The 18,488-nt window shown below is 46.2% G+C and overlaps 1 protein-coding gene across 2 annotated transcripts in view; it reads left to right on the top strand.

Annotated features, from left to right (window-relative positions):
- LOC145343966 (SITS-binding protein) overlaps positions 1 to 15,062 on the top strand; it is a 108,104-nt gene extending 93,042 nt beyond the window's left edge. For both annotated transcript variants that reach the window (XM_080190549.1, XM_080190548.1), the window contains 3 exons: positions 7,084 to 7,205; positions 9,505 to 9,684; positions 11,270 to 15,062. In XM_080190549.1, coding sequence (XP_080046675.1) covers positions 7,084 to 7,205; positions 9,505 to 9,684; positions 11,270 to 11,446 — 479 coding nt within the window. In that variant the 3' untranslated portion in view covers positions 11,447 to 15,062. The remainder of the gene's footprint in view (positions 1 to 7,083; positions 7,206 to 9,504; positions 9,685 to 11,269) is intronic.
- The last annotated feature ends 3,426 nt before the right edge of the window (positions 15,063 to 18,488 follow it).

Raw genomic sequence — 18,488 nt, 5'->3', positions numbered from 1 at the left:
ATAAAGCAAAAGCTTGATGTTGTTCTGCATTGATTGCTGACAGTTCATTTGTATTTCTTGAGTCTATCAGCAAATTTACAGCTCACAAGCTCTGATTGGTGCCTCAAAGCCAGCATTGCATTCACCCACTGGTTAGGGCTGTGTGCCTTGGCATGTTGTGTTTAATTGAAAGTCTGTATCTGTATAGACTGGAGTTAAAACCATATTAAAATCAGAGATTGACCTGCGTTAAAACCAGACTAAAATCACAGATAGACCCAATCTAAACTTGACCAAAATAAAAGATAGATCCGAGTTAAAATCGCAGGTCGACTCAGGTTAAAACCAAACCAAAATCAGTTGGACTGAGTTAAAGCCAGACTAAATCAGTGATAGAAACAAACTAAAACCTGACCAAAATCAGAGATATATCTAAGTTAAACCCAGACCAAAATCAGAGATAGAACCAAATTAAATCTAGAGCAAAATGAGAGATAGGCTGAGTTAAAGCCAGGGCAAACTCTCCTGACCCAACCACCTGCCAGCCTGACTACCCCTCCTGAGAAGACTCAACTGCCCCCTCACCCAACCCAACTGATCCAGACCTAACACAATTACCCCCCTTACCTAACAAACCTATCCCCCCAACCACACACCCCCAATCCGACTATCCACTGATCTAACTACCCACTCAGTCATAGTTCAGTCATCCCTTACTCATTCTCTGTCTACCCAACGATTTACTGAGTGAGAAATCTAAAAACATACCCGATGTTGGCAGCTATTTTCTTCTCTTTGCCCATCTTCCTCTACACTTGCTGGACTTGCTCTGGGAGAAACTGGACTTGGGCCCATTTCAGCTCTGGGCAGGTTCAGATGTCCTGGCTGAAATGTGCAATATAGCTGCAGCACGGAAAGCTTTGTGGGCAGCAGCAATGTGCTCAGCATTACCCCTCACAACAAGAACTGGGCCATGGTACCGAGGGTAATGTGGTTGATGTGGTGTATATAGACGTCTAAAAGACACCTGATAAATTGTCAGCAAAGTGAAAGAAGAGGCGCAGTGTTAGCATAGATACAAGGCAGAAAAGAGAGTTATGGCAAATGGTTCTTTATTGAATTGAGAGTGCTATATTGTGTGGTTCTCCAGGACTTGGTACCAGGAATACTCCTGATTGTGCATTGGAACCCTGCGCCAGTCCTTCCACAATGTAATTACCTAGGATATTTAAACTTTTAAAAAGCTGATTTTTGCTGCTAAAGACCATCCATATAAGCTGACACAAAACCTGCACAAAAGTTGGAAGCATTGTGAACCGTGAGAAGATTAAAGATAAATTTGAAGAGGACATAGAGAGGTTGCTGGATTGGATAGATAAATAGCCAATTAAATTTAATGCAGAGAACTGTGAAGTTATTCATTTTGGTAGGGAGAACAAAGGGAGACAATATAAATTCAATTCTCAGGGAGCGAAATCAGAGGGTGCCTATGTATACAAATTATACAGGTGGCAGGACACCCGAGAGACTAGTTGATAAAGCATAACATATCCTGCGCGTTATAAATAGGTACACACAGTATAGGAACAAGGATCTTATAATATTGTGTAGAAAACTGGTTCAGCATCAGGTGGAGTATTTATTATGTTTAATTCTGGCTCTATGCTTTAGGATGGAGCAAAGGGCATTAGAGAGGGTGGAGACAGGGTCAGTGCTGAGAGTGCGGTGGAGACAGGGTCAGTGCTGAGAGTGCGGTGGAGACAGGGTCAGTGCTGAGAGTGCGGTGGAGACAGGGTCAGTGCTGAGAGTGCGGTGGAGACAGGGTCAGTGCTGAGAGTGCGGCGGGGACGGGATCAGTGCTGAGAGTGCGGTGGGGACGGGGTCAGTGCTGAGAGTGCGGTGGAGACAGGGTCAGTGCTGAGAGTGCGGTGGAGACAAGGTCAGTGCTGAGAGTGCGGTGGAGACAGGGTCAGTGCTGAGAGTGCGGTGGAGACAGGGTCAGTGCTGAGAGTGCGGTGGAGACAGGGTCAGTGCTGAGAGTGCGGTGGAGACAGGGTCAGTGCTGAGAGTGCGGCGGGGACAGGGTCAGTGCTGAGAGTGCGGTGGAGACAGGGTCAGTGCTGAGAGTGCGGCGGGGACAGGGTCAGTGCTGAGAGTGCGGTGGAGACAGGGTCAGTGCTGAGAGTGCGGTGGAGACAGGGTCAGTGCTGAGAGTACGGTGGAGACAGGGTCAGTGCTGAGAGTGCGGCGGAGACAGGGTCAGTGCTGAGAGTACGGTGGAGACAGGGTCAGTGCTGAGAGTGCGGCGGAGACAGGGTCAGTGCTGAGAGTGCGGTGGAGACAGGGTCAGTGCTGAGAGTGCGTTAAAATAGGGTCATTGCTGAGACTGCGGTGGAGACGTCAGTGCTGAGAGTATAATTGGGTCAGGGACAGTGCTGACAGTTTGGTGGGGACAGGGTCAGTGCTGAGAGTGCGGTGGAGACACACACACACGCATACGGTGAACAAATTCCTCAGACATATTAATATACTCAGAATGAACACATTTCTTTGGTACATTTACATATAGAACATAGAACATAGAACATTACAGCGCAGAACAGGCCCTTCGGCCCACGATGTTGCGCCGACCAGCTTTTAAAAAAAAACAACACTAACCCACTAATCTAAACAAATCCCATTTCGTCCATAAACCTATCCACAGATCTCTTAAACGCCCCCAAACTAGGCGCATTTACAACTGCAGCTGGCAGGGCATTCCAGTCCCTCACCACCCTCTGGGTAAAGAACCTACCCCTGACATCAGTCCTATAACTACCCCCCCTTAATTTAAAGTCGTGCCCCCTCGTGCTAGCTTTCTCCATCCTAGGAAAAAGGCTATCACTATCTACCCTGTCTAAACCTCTAATCATCTTATATGTTTCAATAAGGTCCCCTCTTAGCCGCCTTCTTTCCAGCAAAAACAACCCCAAATCTCTCAGTCTCTCCTCATAGGATCTCCCCTCCATACCAGGCAACATCCTGGTAAACCTCCTCTGCACCCTCTCCAAAGCCTCTACATCCTTCCTGTAATGTGGGGACCAGAACTGCACACAATACTCCAAGTGCGGCCGCACCAGAGTTGTGTACAGTTGCATCATGACGCTGCGACTCCTAAATTCAATCCCCCTACCAATAAACGCCAAGACACCGTATGCCTTCTTAACAACCTTATCTACTTGATTCCCAACTTTCAGGGATCTATGTACACATACACCTAGATCCCTCTGCTCCTCCACACTATTCAAAGTCCTCCCGTTAGCCCTATAATATATACATATATACATATACACTGTATAGTGGGTGGAACTATACAGTGGGGGGGTGGAATGAAAAAAATTCTAGAATTTTTTTTCAATGAGGTTAGCTTACGGCACTTTATGCAAATCAGAAGGCATCATGCAATTTCTGCAAGTTGGGGAGAGGTGGGTAGAGCCTAATGACGCCAGTGAATCCGATAGCCAACTGCTTGGGGTGCCATTGTGCAGGTGCAGCAATCTTCCAATATGCTGGAAGATCTCCTGCTCCCTACCTCACAGATGTGGTCCATCCCCATCTCCCCCACATACAGGAACATCTCCCCCACCCCCAACTCCCTCATACATATTTCCATCCCATCTCCAGCCCCCCAAGGACATGCCCTTGCACCCCCCCCCCCACCCCCCCCCCCCAGGACATGGTGCCTCCCTATCCTCAAGACATTTCCACCTCCACCCCCAGAAATTGGCACCCCCACCCCAGTGACATCAGGCCCCCATTCCTCTCCCTGAATCCCAGCCTTGGAGAAGTTACCCTGATCATCACCCCGCGATCATCACTGCCCCCCTGATTACCATTCTCTCCCTGATTTTCACCTCCTCTCTGATCACCACCCCCTCTCTGATCATTACTCTCTCCCTGATCACCACTCCTGCTCTTTTCTCCACCTCACCCTCTCCAATTTATTGCAACCAAACAGACTCTACATTATTCTTGCTGGAATAGACTCTACGGGCTTGTGACTCGGCCAAGCTACCTGCAGCATAATGTGATGCTGCCCTGGTGCCATGGTCCACTGTGGCTCCAGAATACCAGTGACATACGTGACCATGACCCACTCAAGACTTTTTGTATCTTTTTCTCGAAGGAAGAAGGTGGAAGAGAGAATGTGTGTGGGGTCCTTAGTTATGCTGGCTGCTTTGCCGAGGCAGCAGGAAGTGTAGACAGATTCAATGGATGGGAGGTTGGTTTGCGTGATGGTTACATTCACGACCTTTTGTAGTTTCTTGAAGTCTCAGACAGAGCAGGAGCCATACCAAGCTGTGATACAACTAGAAAGAATGCTTTCTATGGTGCATCTGTAAATGTTGGTGAGAGTCGTAGCTGACATCCAAATATCCTTAGTCTTCTGAGAAAGTAGAGGAGCTGATGGGCAGTCTTAACTATAGTGTCAGCATGGGGGTACCAGGACAGGTTGTTGATGATCTGGACACCTAAAAACTTGAAGCTTTTGACCCTTTCAATTCTCCCTTATGTACCTGCTGGATAAGAGGTGTGCATGTAAAAACTGGAGGTGGGGGTCCCCGAGCTGGGTCTCCTCACTGTCTTTGAGGAGTGCGCACTGAAGTGGTGAGAGAGGGCAAGGAAAGAACAGTTAACAACAGCCAGATCAGCATGCACTGTGAAAGTGACCATGGCAAAACCTTCATTCAAATAATTTACTTGAGGCAAGTGGCATGCTGCACTGATATTTGTCCCTCCCTTCCAATGAACCCTATGTCTGTTGTTTCAGGGAATGGCCGCAATATCCCAGCCCCTTTGGGAGTCACTACCTCCACCCCCCACCCACCCCCATTCTTCCTGCTGCAACTATTAGCACACAGCAGCGACAGTACCTCGGAGGGAGGCTCTGAGGAATCTTCAGAGCCCAGCACATTTCATAAAGGCTTCCACCACACAATTCACCAATGCAGATACTACCATCATGATGGGACTAGTTAGCAGTGAGGCTCCTGGGTCACTCCCTGGTGCACATGACACAGCCATAAATGCACATTGGGTGGAGGCGGGAACATCTGAGGCCTTGGTCAAGGATTCAGCTGTCGCCAAACCAGGTGCCAGGGCTCTGCGATTGGTCATCCCAAAGCTGCTGGAGATGCATCAGCATCATTGAGCAGTGATTGTCAGCAACACTGTAGCAACTGCAAGGCTGTTTGGAGGAGTCCCATAGACCTCTGTTGCAGGAGGTGGTGCCGGCACACCATGGTACTCAGGCAAACACTGCAAAGATGGCAGCCACAATGGATAGCCTGGGGCATAGAATTATCATAGAACCCTACAGTAAAGAAAGAGGCCCTTTGGCCCATCGAGTCTGCACCAAACACAATCCCACCCAGGCCCTAACCCCATATCCCTACATATTATGCCCACTAATCCCTCTAACGTACACATCCCTGGACACTAAGGGACAATTTCTTAGCATGGCCAATCAACCTAACCCGCACATCTTTGGACTGTGGGAGGAAACCGGAGTACCCAGAGGAAACCCACGCAGACACGAGGAGAATGTGGAAACTCCACACAGACAGTGACCCGAAACCAGGAATCGAACCCAGGACCCTGGAGCTGTGAAGCAGCAGTGCTAACCACTGTGCTACCGTGCCACCCAATAGTAATAGTCCCCATGGGTGACAGAGTGCAGGGCATCCTGGAGAACCAGCAGGCCATGGCAGAGAAACAGTGGGTCATGGCCATGTATGTCACTGGTATTGTGGAGCACAGTAAGAAGTCTGACAACACCAGGTTTAAGTCCAACTGATTTATTTGATAGTAAACTCACAAGCTTCCGAGGTTAACCTCTTCGTCAGGTGAATGGAGAGTTCTGGCCTCAGACAGAGCAGATAAAGCACAGTTTACAGATTACTGATTAGAATGCAAACCTTTACAGCTAACCACTTACACCTAACGTATTCTGGAGCCACAGTGGACCATGGCACCAGGCAGTATTGCATTGTGCTGCATAGTGAAATGTCATCACCCTCCTGACTGGACCAAAAACTCACTCATGAAGCCAACCCAGCCAATCAGCCTGGTGGGTTGGTGGTGGACAGAGGGGTAGGAATGGGTGGGAGAATTGGCGGGGGGGGGAGAGGGGGGGTGCAGTGGTGGTGGTGCGGTTACAGATCCAGGATAATAGCGAGGGTTGCAACTGCCGGACTGCATGCTGACTATTAGGTGAACTGGCTGCGATGAGGGCCTCCCTCGCCGCCCTGCCCTGATGGACTCTTGCCAGCACCATTTATCCTCCATTCTCTGGCTCCTCCTTGGCCTCCTCCTTTACATCCTCTTCGGTCCACTCCTCATCCCCCTGCTCCTCCAGGAAGTCTCCTCGCAGCTGTGCCAGGTTGTGGTGCGTACAGCACACCATAATGATGCGGGAGACCCTGAGGGAGCTATACTGGAGGGCACTGCCAGAGAGTTCCTGGCAGTGGAACCACATCTTCAGGAGCCTGATGCACTGCTTAGTGGCAGCATGAGCTTCATTGTATCGTGGATACCCGAGCTCCTCAGGATGAAGCTGTTATGCATGATCTTCGAACTGTGATCACTGACAATCTGCACAAGTAAGGAGTGGAGCCTCTTTCTGTTGATGAACCACACTCCCTGATGGCGTTTCCCTCCCCCTCCCTCCCTCACGCAATGGCTGAACTCATGTCAATGCTTCAAGGGCTCACAATGGAAGGGGGGCGGGTTGGTGTGGTTTGGATGGCGTCAGAAAGAGAGAAGTGCTCCGGTTTTCTCCCACAGTCTAAAGATGTGCAGGTTAGGTTGAACGGCCATGCTAAGAAATTGCCCCTTCGTGTCCAGGGATGCGTAGGTTAGAGGGATTTGTGGGTATAATGTGTAGGGATATGGGGGTAGGGCCTGGGCGGGATTGTGTTCGGTGCAGACTCGATGGGCCGAAGGGCCTCTTTCTGCACTGTAGGGTTCTATGATTCTATGATAAGCAATTTAGTTAAATGTGTAAGCTGGTCTTGTTCTTTAAGCAAACCATGTGACTGATCTTTGTGTCCTTTGACCTTTCAGGAGGCTCACTGACGAATGGGTTCTTAGCAGATGAAGAGCTGTTTGTTCGCTGGTTGCAGATTGTGACCTTCCTACCTGTGATAACATTCAGTACTCCACCCTGGGCCTTTGGGGAGAGCTGGGTAGGTGAGGTGGGGGACGGGGGAACTAAATGTGCACTTTTGGATGGATGTTTGAAGGGTTCTCACTGAATTTCAGTCTGTAGCTCAAACAGATATTTGTTATTCTATATGTAAACCGCTCCAAACCCCTTGATTGGATTCCAGGTTGTAACTCATTCCCGGGTATTTGTTATTCTATACGTAAACCACTCCAAACCCCTTGATTGGATTCCAGGTTGTAACTCATTCCCGGGTATTTGCTATTCTATACGTAAACCACTCCAAACCCCTTGATTGGATTCCAGGTTGTAACTCATTCCCGGGTATCTGTTATTCTATACGTAAACCACTCCAAACCCCTTGATTGGATTCCAGGTTGTAACTCATTCCCGGGTATCTGTTATTCTATACGTAAACCACTCCAAACCCCTTGATTGGATTCCAGGTTGTAACTCGTTCCCGGGTATCTGTTATTCTATACATAAACCACTCCAAACCCCTTGATTGGATTCCAGGTTGTAACTCATTCCTGGGTATCTGTTATTCTATATATAAACCACTCCAAACCCCTTGATTGGATTCCAGGTTGTAACTCATTCCCGGGTATTTGTTATTCTATATGTAAACCACTCCAAACCCCTTGATTGGGTTCCAGGTTGTAAGTCATTCCTGGGTATCTGTTATTCTATATGTAAACCACTCCAAACCCCTTGATTGGATTCCAGGTTGTAACTCATTCCCGGGTATCTGTTATTCTATATGTAAACCACTCCAAACCCCTTGATTGGATTCCAGGTTGTAAGTCATTCCTGGGTATCTGTTATTCTATATATAAACCACTCCAAACCCCTTGATTGGATTTTAGGTTGTAACTCATTTCCGGGTATCTGTTATTCTGTATATAAAACGCCTCCAACCCTTCGATTAGATTCCAGTCTGTAACTCACTCCTGGGTATCTTATTCTCTATATAAACCCGCTGAACACCCCATTTACATTCCAGTCTGTAATTCACTACTGGAATCTGTTATTATGAATGGCAGATGGAGTTTAAAATAGATAAATGTGAGGTGCTACATTTTGGTAGATCGAATCGGGGCAGGACCTACTCAGTTCATGGTAGGGCTTTGGGAAGAGTTATAGAACAAATAGATCTTTGGGGATAGGTTCATAGCTCCTTGAAAGTGGAGTCACAGGTGGACAGAGTAATGAAGAAGGCATTCAGCATGCTTGGTTTCATTGGTCAGAACACTGAATACAGGAGTTGGGATATCTTGTTGAAGTTGCATAAAACATTAGTAAGGCCACACTTGTGTACAGTTGTGATCACCCTATTATAGGAAGATATTTTTAAACTAAAAAGAGTGCAGAAAAGATTTATTAGGATGCGACCGATACTTGATTGTTTGAGTTGGATACACTGGGACTTTTTTTCCCTGGAGTGTAGGAGGCTTAGGGGTGATCTTATAGAAGTCTACAAAATAATGAGGGTTGTAGATCAGGTAGATAGTCACGCCTTTTCCCAAAGGTAGGGGAATCTAAAACTAGATGGCATAGTTTAAGATGAGAGGGGAGAAATATGAAAGTATCCAGAGGACCAATTTTTTCACTCAGAGGTTGGTGAGTGTCTGGAACGAGCTGCCAGAGGCAGTTGTTGAGGTGGGTACAATTTTGTCTTTTAGACAGTTACATGGGTAAGATGGGTATAGAGGGAAATGGGCCAAACGCAGGCAATTGGGACTAGCTTAGTGGTAAAAACTGAGACATGGACAAGTTAGGCCAAAGGGGCCTGTTTCCGTACTGTAGACCTCTATAACGCTATTCTATACATAAACCACACCAAACCTTTCGATTAGATTCCAGGCTGTAACTCACTCACGGGTTTCTGTTATTCTATACATAAACCACTCCAACCCCTTGATTAAATTCCAATCTGTAACTCACCCCCAGATATCTTTTTTTTATACATAAATCTCCAGAGCCCCTAGACTAGATTCCAGTTTGTAATTCTACATAAGCCATCCAGACCCCTAAAGCAGATTCCAGCCTGTAATTCACTCCTGGGTACCTGTTATTCTGTATATAAACCATCCAGAACCCCTAGATTAGATTCCAGATTGTGACTCACTCCTGGGTATCTGTTATTCTATATCTAAACTACCTTGAAACTTTCGATTAGATTCCAAGCTGTAACTCATTCCCGGTTATCTGTTACGCTCTAGTCTGTACTTAATCCTGAGTTTCTGTTATTCTGAATATAAACCTCCCTGAGTTCCTCAATTCTTAATCCCAGTTCATTGGTATGGCACTCTCTATTTCAGATTGTGAATATGACCCGGTCATACATACACAGACACCAGACCTTTGTCGTGCCACTTATTGTTAGACAAAGTGCAGTGCTGGCATCGCTTGGACACCCTGTGTTTCGGCCTGTGTGGTGGGTCAGCCCTGATGACCCAAGGACGTTGACCATTGATGATGCTTTTCTAATTGGTGATGAGGTATGTTGTTGGTCAAGTTAATATCACCAGCACAGGCTGACTGGCTCCTGAGAACTGTGTTGTCCATTGGTCTTTTCCAATTCAGTTTTCACAATAGAAACATTGGGATATAAAATCACCTTTGGTGAAAGTGAGTCTGCAGCCCTTAAGACAGCCAGTTGCATTTTATTTACAATTGATTTCAAGAACATACATATAATGAATGAGTGACTCTGAAGGCTCTTCACAGAAGGCAGCTGAAACCAAACTTGGTAATAGAATTGGGACGTTTACTGAGAGCATGGTCAAAGAGGTGGGTTCTAAGGAATGTCTTCAAGGAGAGCAGAGAGATTAAGACAGGGAAATTTGGAGCTTTGCAAGTGAAAGTATAGCTACCAGTGGGGCAACAAAAAGAACATGCTTAAGAGGCCAGAATTGGAGGAGTGCTGACATCTTGGAGGGTTGTGAGGCTGGAGAAGATTACACCAATAAGGAGGAGTAAGGGCTTTAGGACAAGGATGAGAATTTCAAAGTCCACGTGTTATGGACCAGGTGCCAGTGTGGGTCAGCGACAGAGGAGGTGATAAGGGAATGAATCTTGTGGTGAGTTAGGATATAGGCAACAGAGTTGTGGATGAGATCGAGATTATTGAAGGTGGAAGATGTGAGGCAACCTGGATTCCTCAAGTCCTGAGATGGGAAAGGTATGAATGAAGGTTTCAACAGGAGATGTGGTAATGATGAAAATGAGGCAATATTGCAAAGATACTTTTAGCAATGAGAAGATATGTGATTGGCGGTGTCAAATACAATAGCTGAAGTCAGTATTAAAGTTTGTACTGGACGCCAATGGCTTCAGGCATCCCAGTATTTCATTTGAGAAAACTACAGCTCATCCCTGCAGCAGATATTGAGAAAACTGTTTGACAATATAGGGGCAGAGAAGGGTTTGAAGTCAAGGTGCTGGTATGATGGAGCTGGTGTGGCAGCCAGTAAATGCACAGACTCTGATCCCATGTTTTTTTTGGCTCTGCTCCATCCAGTCAAGTCATATCTACAGATTAAAATTGAATTGAAAACTATTTTCACCACTGGGACCACAAATAATGGAGAGTCAGGTGCTCTGTGGGGATTTCACACACGACTTGTGCTTTTGTTCACCTGATCTCCATATGTGACCATTTGCCAGCTGGAGTCCATGGTTAGGAATTAGTGGTCACCCCAGGTTCAGCCCTGGAATATTGAGGGGAATTATAATGCCTCAGTGTAAAATTAGTTCCGTTGATGCAGCACTGTGATAGAAACTTGTTACTCTTATAGGGAACTCTCTTCATTTACTGAGAAGCTACCTTTAAAATGCTGGACTTGCCTTTTTTAATTTGCTCATGAGATATGGGCAATGCTGGTAAGGCCAACATTTGTTGCCCATTCCTAATTGTCCTTGAACTAAGTGGCTTGCAAGGTCATTTCAGAGGGTAATTGAGAGTCAACCACATTGCTGAAGGTCTGGAGTCACATGTAGGCTAGACTCGATATGGATGGAAGAGGCAATTCCTGTTCGGTCCAATGCCCATTCTGTCTAACCTGTCTGTTTCCTCACATACAGGTGCTGGTGGCACCAGTGACAGAGCCAGGCAGAGTCCACAGGGATATCTACTTGCCAGGAAGTAGCTACCAATGGAAGGATGTGAACACAGCACAAGTGTTTGATGGCGGAACTCTTCTGCAAGATTACCCAGTTGCTCTGACCGAAGTGGCAGTTTTTGTTAGACAGAAGTCCTGAAATTCTCCGACATTTGAGAACCAGTGAACAGCACCCTAGGCCTGAGACTGAAATGGTTTCTAATTCCTGGACAATCACCAAGATTTTCCTTACTAACTATAGCTTGGCTGTTGGCAGTATCCTGAATGTCAGTAGCTACCTGAGAAAATGCCCCAACCCACAATCAGCAACTTTGTGGGAGGAAAAACATTTCTTTCTCACAATGGTTGAATTCCTAATAGCTCAGCCTGCAAACAGGTCCAGTCTTCCCAAAGCTGTGCTACCAGTAACAACGAATTGTCTCCTGAATACAGTCGAATAAAGTATTCTCCAAGCACTGCAGAGGAGAGATCAGTTCCAGGCTCAGATTGAGGCTTATGTTCTGGATTCAGGGCCCAGGCTCCAGGCCAAGATCAGGTTCAAGTCACCACTCAGTCTTAATCATTCCCGCCAGCCATTTAGATATCAAAACATTGTGCATTATTTTAGCTCATTAACATGAACGTCGTTCAAAACACCCAAGGTTCCATTCAAACTCTCCCAGTACAGGTACAGCACGGGGTTAGATACAGAGTAAAGCTCCCTCTACACTGTCCGCATAAACACTACCAAGACAGTTACAGCACAGAGTTAGATACAGAGTAAAGTTCCCTCTACACTGCCCCCATAAACACTCCCAGGACAGTTCCAGCACGGGGTTAGATACAGAGTAAAGTTCCCTCTAGCTGACCCCATCAAACATTCCAGGACAGGTATAGCATGGGGGTTAGATTTAGAGTAAAGCTCCCTCTACAATGTCCCCATCAATCTCTCTCAAGACAGGGTACAACACAGAGTTAGATATAGAGTAAAGCTCCCTGTACTATGGATCACAGTGTGTTGGATTTCCTGGCCCTGACACTGGTGTGACAGGCAAATATGAAGAGCCAAAATGTTCCTGTTCTGTCCACAACAATGCCCAATGGTGTCAGGGCCGGAAAATGCTGCCCACTGTATTTTGTTTGAAATTGTATTTACAACAAATCTTCCACTCTTGAGAAAGTAAAAACATTGCAGCCCTCATCATAGAATGAAATTATAGTTTTTTGAAGTACAGTATACTTCAGTCTAAAAAGATAAGTTAAAAATGAATAGATTAAAACCTTTTCTGAGAGCTCTGTAAAAGTTACATGGAAACAGAAGTTCTGGCTTTTAATTTAATGTAGCTCCTTAATTTTTGAATGATGTACTTTGAAAACATATGAAGTAACAGTAAATTAATACAAGTATGAGATGGGATAACTACTGAATCAAATCACAGCCAATCCATAATGTGTCATACTGAAATTGCATTCTCACAGATGATGTTACCCCGTGGCACTCGACTATCCCATTGTACAGGCAAAGACACAGACAGAGCACCCCAGCCCTGATTGCAGTACTCTCAGGATAAGGGCCACACACATGGGAACACCACCATGTAGAGGTTACCCTCCAAACCACTCACCATCCTGACTTGGAAATATATCACTGTTCCTTCATCGTCATTGGATTAAAATCCAGGAACTGCCTCCCTAACAGCACTGTGAGTGGACTTACACCTCAGGGACTGAGGCAGTTCAAGAAGGCAGCTTGCCAAGATATTGCGATGAGCTAAAAATGCCAGCCTTTCCATCAATGCCCACTTTCCCTGAATTAAGTGAACAATTTGAAAGGTGGGCTGGCACTAAGGAGAATGCAGAATTGTTTTAATAAACCCAAGGTGCTGTCCAGAATTTTTAACTTGTTCAGCTGAGAGACCAGCTTCCCTACATTCTGCTGTTTGCCTGAGGTTTGGGCAAGAATTGGGAAATCCACCCTAATCTGCCTGCCAAGAAGTTGCAATGCAGGGTGTCTTATCAAGGTATGGCTGATGTTATGAAAAATCACATTAATATTAAAACAAAATTTCAGCTGTTTGTGTCATGTGGAGTAATAACAAAATATTCAACATGGGCAGCATGGTGGTACAATGATTAGCACTGCAGACTTAGCACCAGGGACCCAGGTTCAATTCCTGGCTTGGGTCACTGTTTATGTGAGTTTGCATGTTCTCCCTGTGCCTGCATGGGTTTCCTTTGGGTGCTCCTGTTTCCTCCCACACTTCAAAGATGTGTGGGTTAGGTGGATTGGCTATGCTAAAATTGCCCTTTACTGTCAGGGAGACTAGCTAGGGTAAATGCATGGGGATATGGGGATAGGGCCTGGTGGGATTGTGGTCAGTGCAGACTCAATGGGCCGAATGGCCTCCTTCTGCACTGTAGGGTTCTATGGCATTGTGGTAATGACCTAAAGTGAAGCCAAATGAATTATTTGATGTCTTTGACCCCAAGGTGGGGTTTTGACCACATATCCATCCAACACTGCTTTTATCACCCTTTAAGGCAGTGAGTTCCAGATTCTTACTGCCCTCTGGGTGATAAGATTTTTCCTCAAATCCCCTCTAAATCTCTTGCTCCATGTCTTAAATTTCTGCTTCTGCTTATTGACCCCTTTACTAAGGGGAAAAGTTTTCTTCCTATTTACCCTATCTAGGTCCATCATCATTTTGTACATCTTAATCAGCCCCACCCCCACCCCACTTCAGCCTTCTCTGCTCTATGGAAATCCACTCCAACCTATCCAGCTTCTTTTCATAGCTGAGATGTTCCATCCCAGGCATTATCCTGGTGAAGCTTTTCTAATGCAATCACATCCTTCCTATAGTGCAGCAACCAGAACTGCACACAGTACTCCAGCTATGGCCTAAGCAGCATTTTCTATAACTTCTTCGTAACTCCCTGCTCTGATTTATGTTTCAGTTAATAAATGCAAGTATCCCATCTGTCTTCTTAACCAACTTATCTACCTGAGCTGCTGCCTTCAAGGATCTTTGGACATGCACCTGCAGTTCCCTCTGGTCCTCTATACTTTCTAGCAATCTACTGTTCATTGTATATTCCCTTGTTTTATTAGTCCTCCCAAAATTCATCACCTCACACTTTTCAGGGTTAACTTCCATTTGCCATTGTCCTGCCCATCTAACCAGCCTGTTTATATTGTCCGGTAATCTAAGGCTTTCCTCCTCTCTATTTACCACAACCTTAATTTTTGTAATATCTGTGAACTTTCTGATCATACCCTCTGTAATCCCGTCTAGATCATTAATGCATACCACAAATAGCAAGGGACCCAGTACTAATCCATGCAGAGCACCACTAGACACAGTCTTCTAGTTACAGAAACAACATTTGACCATCATCCTCTGCCTCCTGCCACTAAGCCAATTTTGGATCTCATGGGCTGTTACCTTTTTTGATCAGTCTGTCATGCAGGACCTTGTCAAAAGACTAATGAAGTCACACAGATGGATCCATGTACTGTCCTCATCTATACACTGAATCACCTCCTTGAAAATTCAATCAAATTTGTTCACTATGATCTCCCCTGAAAAAGCCATGCTGACTATCCTTAATTATCTTGCCTCTCCAATTCTGCCCTTCAAAATTGACATCAGATTCACTGGCTATAATGACCTGGTTTATCTTTACTTCTCTTCTTGAATAACGGTACTATATTAGCTGTCTTCCAGTCCTCTGGCTTCTCTCTTGTGTAAAGTCTGACAACACCAGGTTTTAGTCCAACCGATTTATTTGATAATAGACTCACAAGCTTTCGAGGCTTCCTCGAAAGCTTGTGAGTCTATTATCAAATAAATCGGTTGGACTAAAACCTGGTGTTGTCAGACTTTTTACTGTGTTTACGCCAGTCCAACGCCGGCATATCCACATCATTCTCTCTTGTGGCCAAAGAGGATTTGAAAATTAGCGTCAGAGCCCCTCTAATCTCCTCTCTTGTCCTCATAGCAGCCTGGAGATTTATCTATGTTAAGCCTGCTAAAGCCTCCCTCCCCAATGCTAAATTGTTCAGTTATATCACAATCCCTCTCCCGGATTTCTGTACCAACATTGTCCTTTTCCTTAGGGATCACACATGCAAAATGCTCATTTAAAAGCTCACCTACATTTTCTGGCTCCACACACACACTGCCATTTTAGTAACTAATGGGCCCTACTCTTTCCCTGGTTACTCTCTTGCCCTTAATATACTTATAAAACATCTTGGAATTTCCCTTATTTTGAAGAGATTAGTACTATTGCCCTACACAGTCCCAGGTTCAATTTCCAGCTGGGTCACTATCTGTGAGGAGTCTGTTCACTTGCCCTGTGTTTGCGTGGGTTTCCTCCGGATGCTCTGGTTTCCTCCCTCAGTCCAAAAGATGTGCTGGTTAGATGCACTGGCCATGTTAAATTCTCCCTCCGTGTATCCGAACAGATGTCAGAGTGTGGCAACTAGAGGATTTTCACAGTAATTTCACTGCAGTGTTATTGTTGTTGTCCATCGTCATCGGTGAGGACCTCGACACCATTAGTCATTTTGAGGCTGGTTGTGGTGTGACTGAAGATGACTGATCAGGCCAATTCAGGCATGGTGTGTCCGGGCACATATTGGACAGACTTGTGTAGACACTGTAGTTGTTGCGCTGGTGGCTCTGGACTGGCACAGCTCGCGCTTAAGTTGTGCTTCAACTATACACCTTGCTTCGTGAGCTTGACAGCCTTTGTGGATGAGGCAGCGCCAGGTTGGGCTGTTTTGTGCCAACATTTCCCAGGTGATCGTGTCAATGTCAAGCGACTTCAGGGAGGCCTTGAGTGTATCTTTGAAATGTTTCTTCTGTCCTCCATGTGAGCATCTTCCAGCAGAGAGTTCCCCAAACAAGAAGCTGCTTGGGTATGCGCTTGTCTGACATATGGATGACATGACCTGCCCACTGTGTCTGCGTTCTCGTCAGCAGTGTGTGGACTGACGGTAGACTTGCTCTAGAGAGAACTTCAGTGTCTGGTACTTTGTCTTGCCATCTGATGCGTAATATTTTGCGAAGACAAGTCATGTGGAAATGATTGAGCTGTCTTGCATGACTTTGATACACAGTCCCCGTTTCACAGGCATACAGGAGGGTAGTGAGTACTGTGGCACTGTAGACCTTCAGTTTTGTTGCTGGGCTGATTCCTCGATGTTCCCATACAGTGGAGCACAGTCTACCGAAAGCAGAACTTGCCTTTGCTATTCTGCAGTTAACTTCTGCATCAATAGTCACTGCTTGGGAGAGGGTGCTGCCAAGATAAGTGAGCTGGTCCACTGCCTGTAGTTTCTGCCCTTTTCCCTTGTGATTATGGGTTCTGTGTACGGTGCATGAGGAGCAGGCTGGTGCATGACTTCGGTCTTTTTAATGTTGATGGTGAGTCCAAAGTTGTCACAAGCCGCGGAAAATTTGTCCACACTAACTTGCATCTCTGGCTGTGAGCCAGTATACAGGGCGCAGTCAACGGCAAAGAGGAAATCTCTCAGAACAGTCTCTTTCACTTTGGTAATAGCTTGAAGTCTCCTCAGGTTGAAAAGCTTCCCATCCACTCTGTACTTGAGGCTGATTCCAGCAACACTGTCCTGGAAGGTATCATTCAGCATGGCAGTAAACATCATGCTGAACAGCGTGTGTGCAAGCACACAGCTCTGTTGACGCCATTGGTGACTGGGAATGCCTCAGAGGATTCCCCGCCATCCAGTACTCTGGCCATCGTGGAACTGGCGTACCATCTGAATGAATCTGGGGGGGGCAGCTGAACTTTGACATGATCCTCCATAGCCCTTGTCGGCTACAGTGTCGAAGGTTTTCGCGAGGTCAACAAAGGTTGTGTAGAGCTCGCGATTCTGCTCCTACACTTCTCCTGAAGTTGGCACGCAGCAAAAATCATGTCAGTAGTCCCACAACCTTTGCAGAAGCCACACTGTGACTCTGGAAGCAGGCCCAGCTCCAGATGAGTGACCAGACAATTTAGCAGGACTCTTGCAAGGGTTTTTCCTCTGATGGAGAGCCGCGAGATTCCTCGGTGGTTATCGCATACTTGCCGATTGCCCTTCCTCTTGTAGAGGTGTACGATGGAAGCGTCTTTAAGTTCCTGAGGAATGGATCCTTGCTTCCAAAAGGACTGAAACAACTTGGTGAGCTTCTCGAAAAGTGCAGGACCAGCAGCTTTATAGATCACTGCGGGTATGGCATCTGCCCCTGGGGCTTTGCCACTGGAAAGCTGGCTGACAGCTTTCGTGATTTTGGCTACAACCGGTGGATCATCCATGGCACTGTTGTTATCAACATGGGGAATCCCGTCTATTGCCTCATCGTTAATAGATGACGGTCAGTTGAGGACGGTTTCAAAGTGTTCAGCCCATTTCTGCAGGATCTGAGCCTTCTCTGTAATAAGAGTTGTACCATCTGTACTCAGGAGGGGGGAGCTCCCGGAAGATTGAGTTCCATAGAGAGTGTTGAGGGCTTCATAGAACCGTTTCTGTCAGTATATCCCTGTATTTCATCTGCCTTGGTGCTCAGCCAGGCATCCTGCATTTTACACAGTTTATTCTGGACTGTCCTGCGAGCACTGGTAAAAGCATTTTTCTTGGCAGCTGAAGATGGGTCGTTCTGACAGGCCTGATGAAGACGGTGCTTTTCAACAAGTAGAGCCTGTATCTCCTCATCATTCCCATTGAACCAATCATGCTGCTTGTGGGTAGAGGGCCCGAGCGTCTTCAGCGCAGATGTTTAATGTGGAGAAGTGTGAGGTAATTCATTTCGGTAGGAATAACAGATGTGTTGAGTATAGGGCTAACGGGAGGACTTTGAATAGTGTGGAGGAGCAGAGGGATCTAGGTGTATGTGTACATAGATCCCTGAAAGTTGGGAATCAAGTAGATAAGGTTGTTAAGAAGGCATACGGTGTCTTGGCGTTTATTGGTAGGGGGATTGAATTTAGGAGTCGCAGCGTCATGATGCAACTGTACACAACTCTGGTGCAGCCGCACTTGGAGTATTGTGTGCAGTTCTGGTCCCCACATTACAGGAAGGATGTAGAGGCTTTGGAGAGGGTGCAGAGGAGGTTTACCAGGATGTTGCCTGGTATGGAGGGGAGATCCTATGAGGAGAGACTGAGAGATTTGGGGTTGTTTTCGCTGG

The sequence above is a fragment of the Carcharhinus amblyrhynchos genome, chromosome 6, assembly GCF_965287045.1.
Source record: "Carcharhinus amblyrhynchos chromosome 6, sCarAmb.v2.hapA, whole genome shotgun sequence".
NCBI lineage: Eukaryota > Metazoa > Chordata > Chondrichthyes > Carcharhiniformes > Carcharhinidae > Carcharhinus > Carcharhinus amblyrhynchos.
The sequence above is the reverse complement of the archived record's forward strand: the minus strand, read 5'-3'. Positions and strand labels throughout refer to the sequence as shown.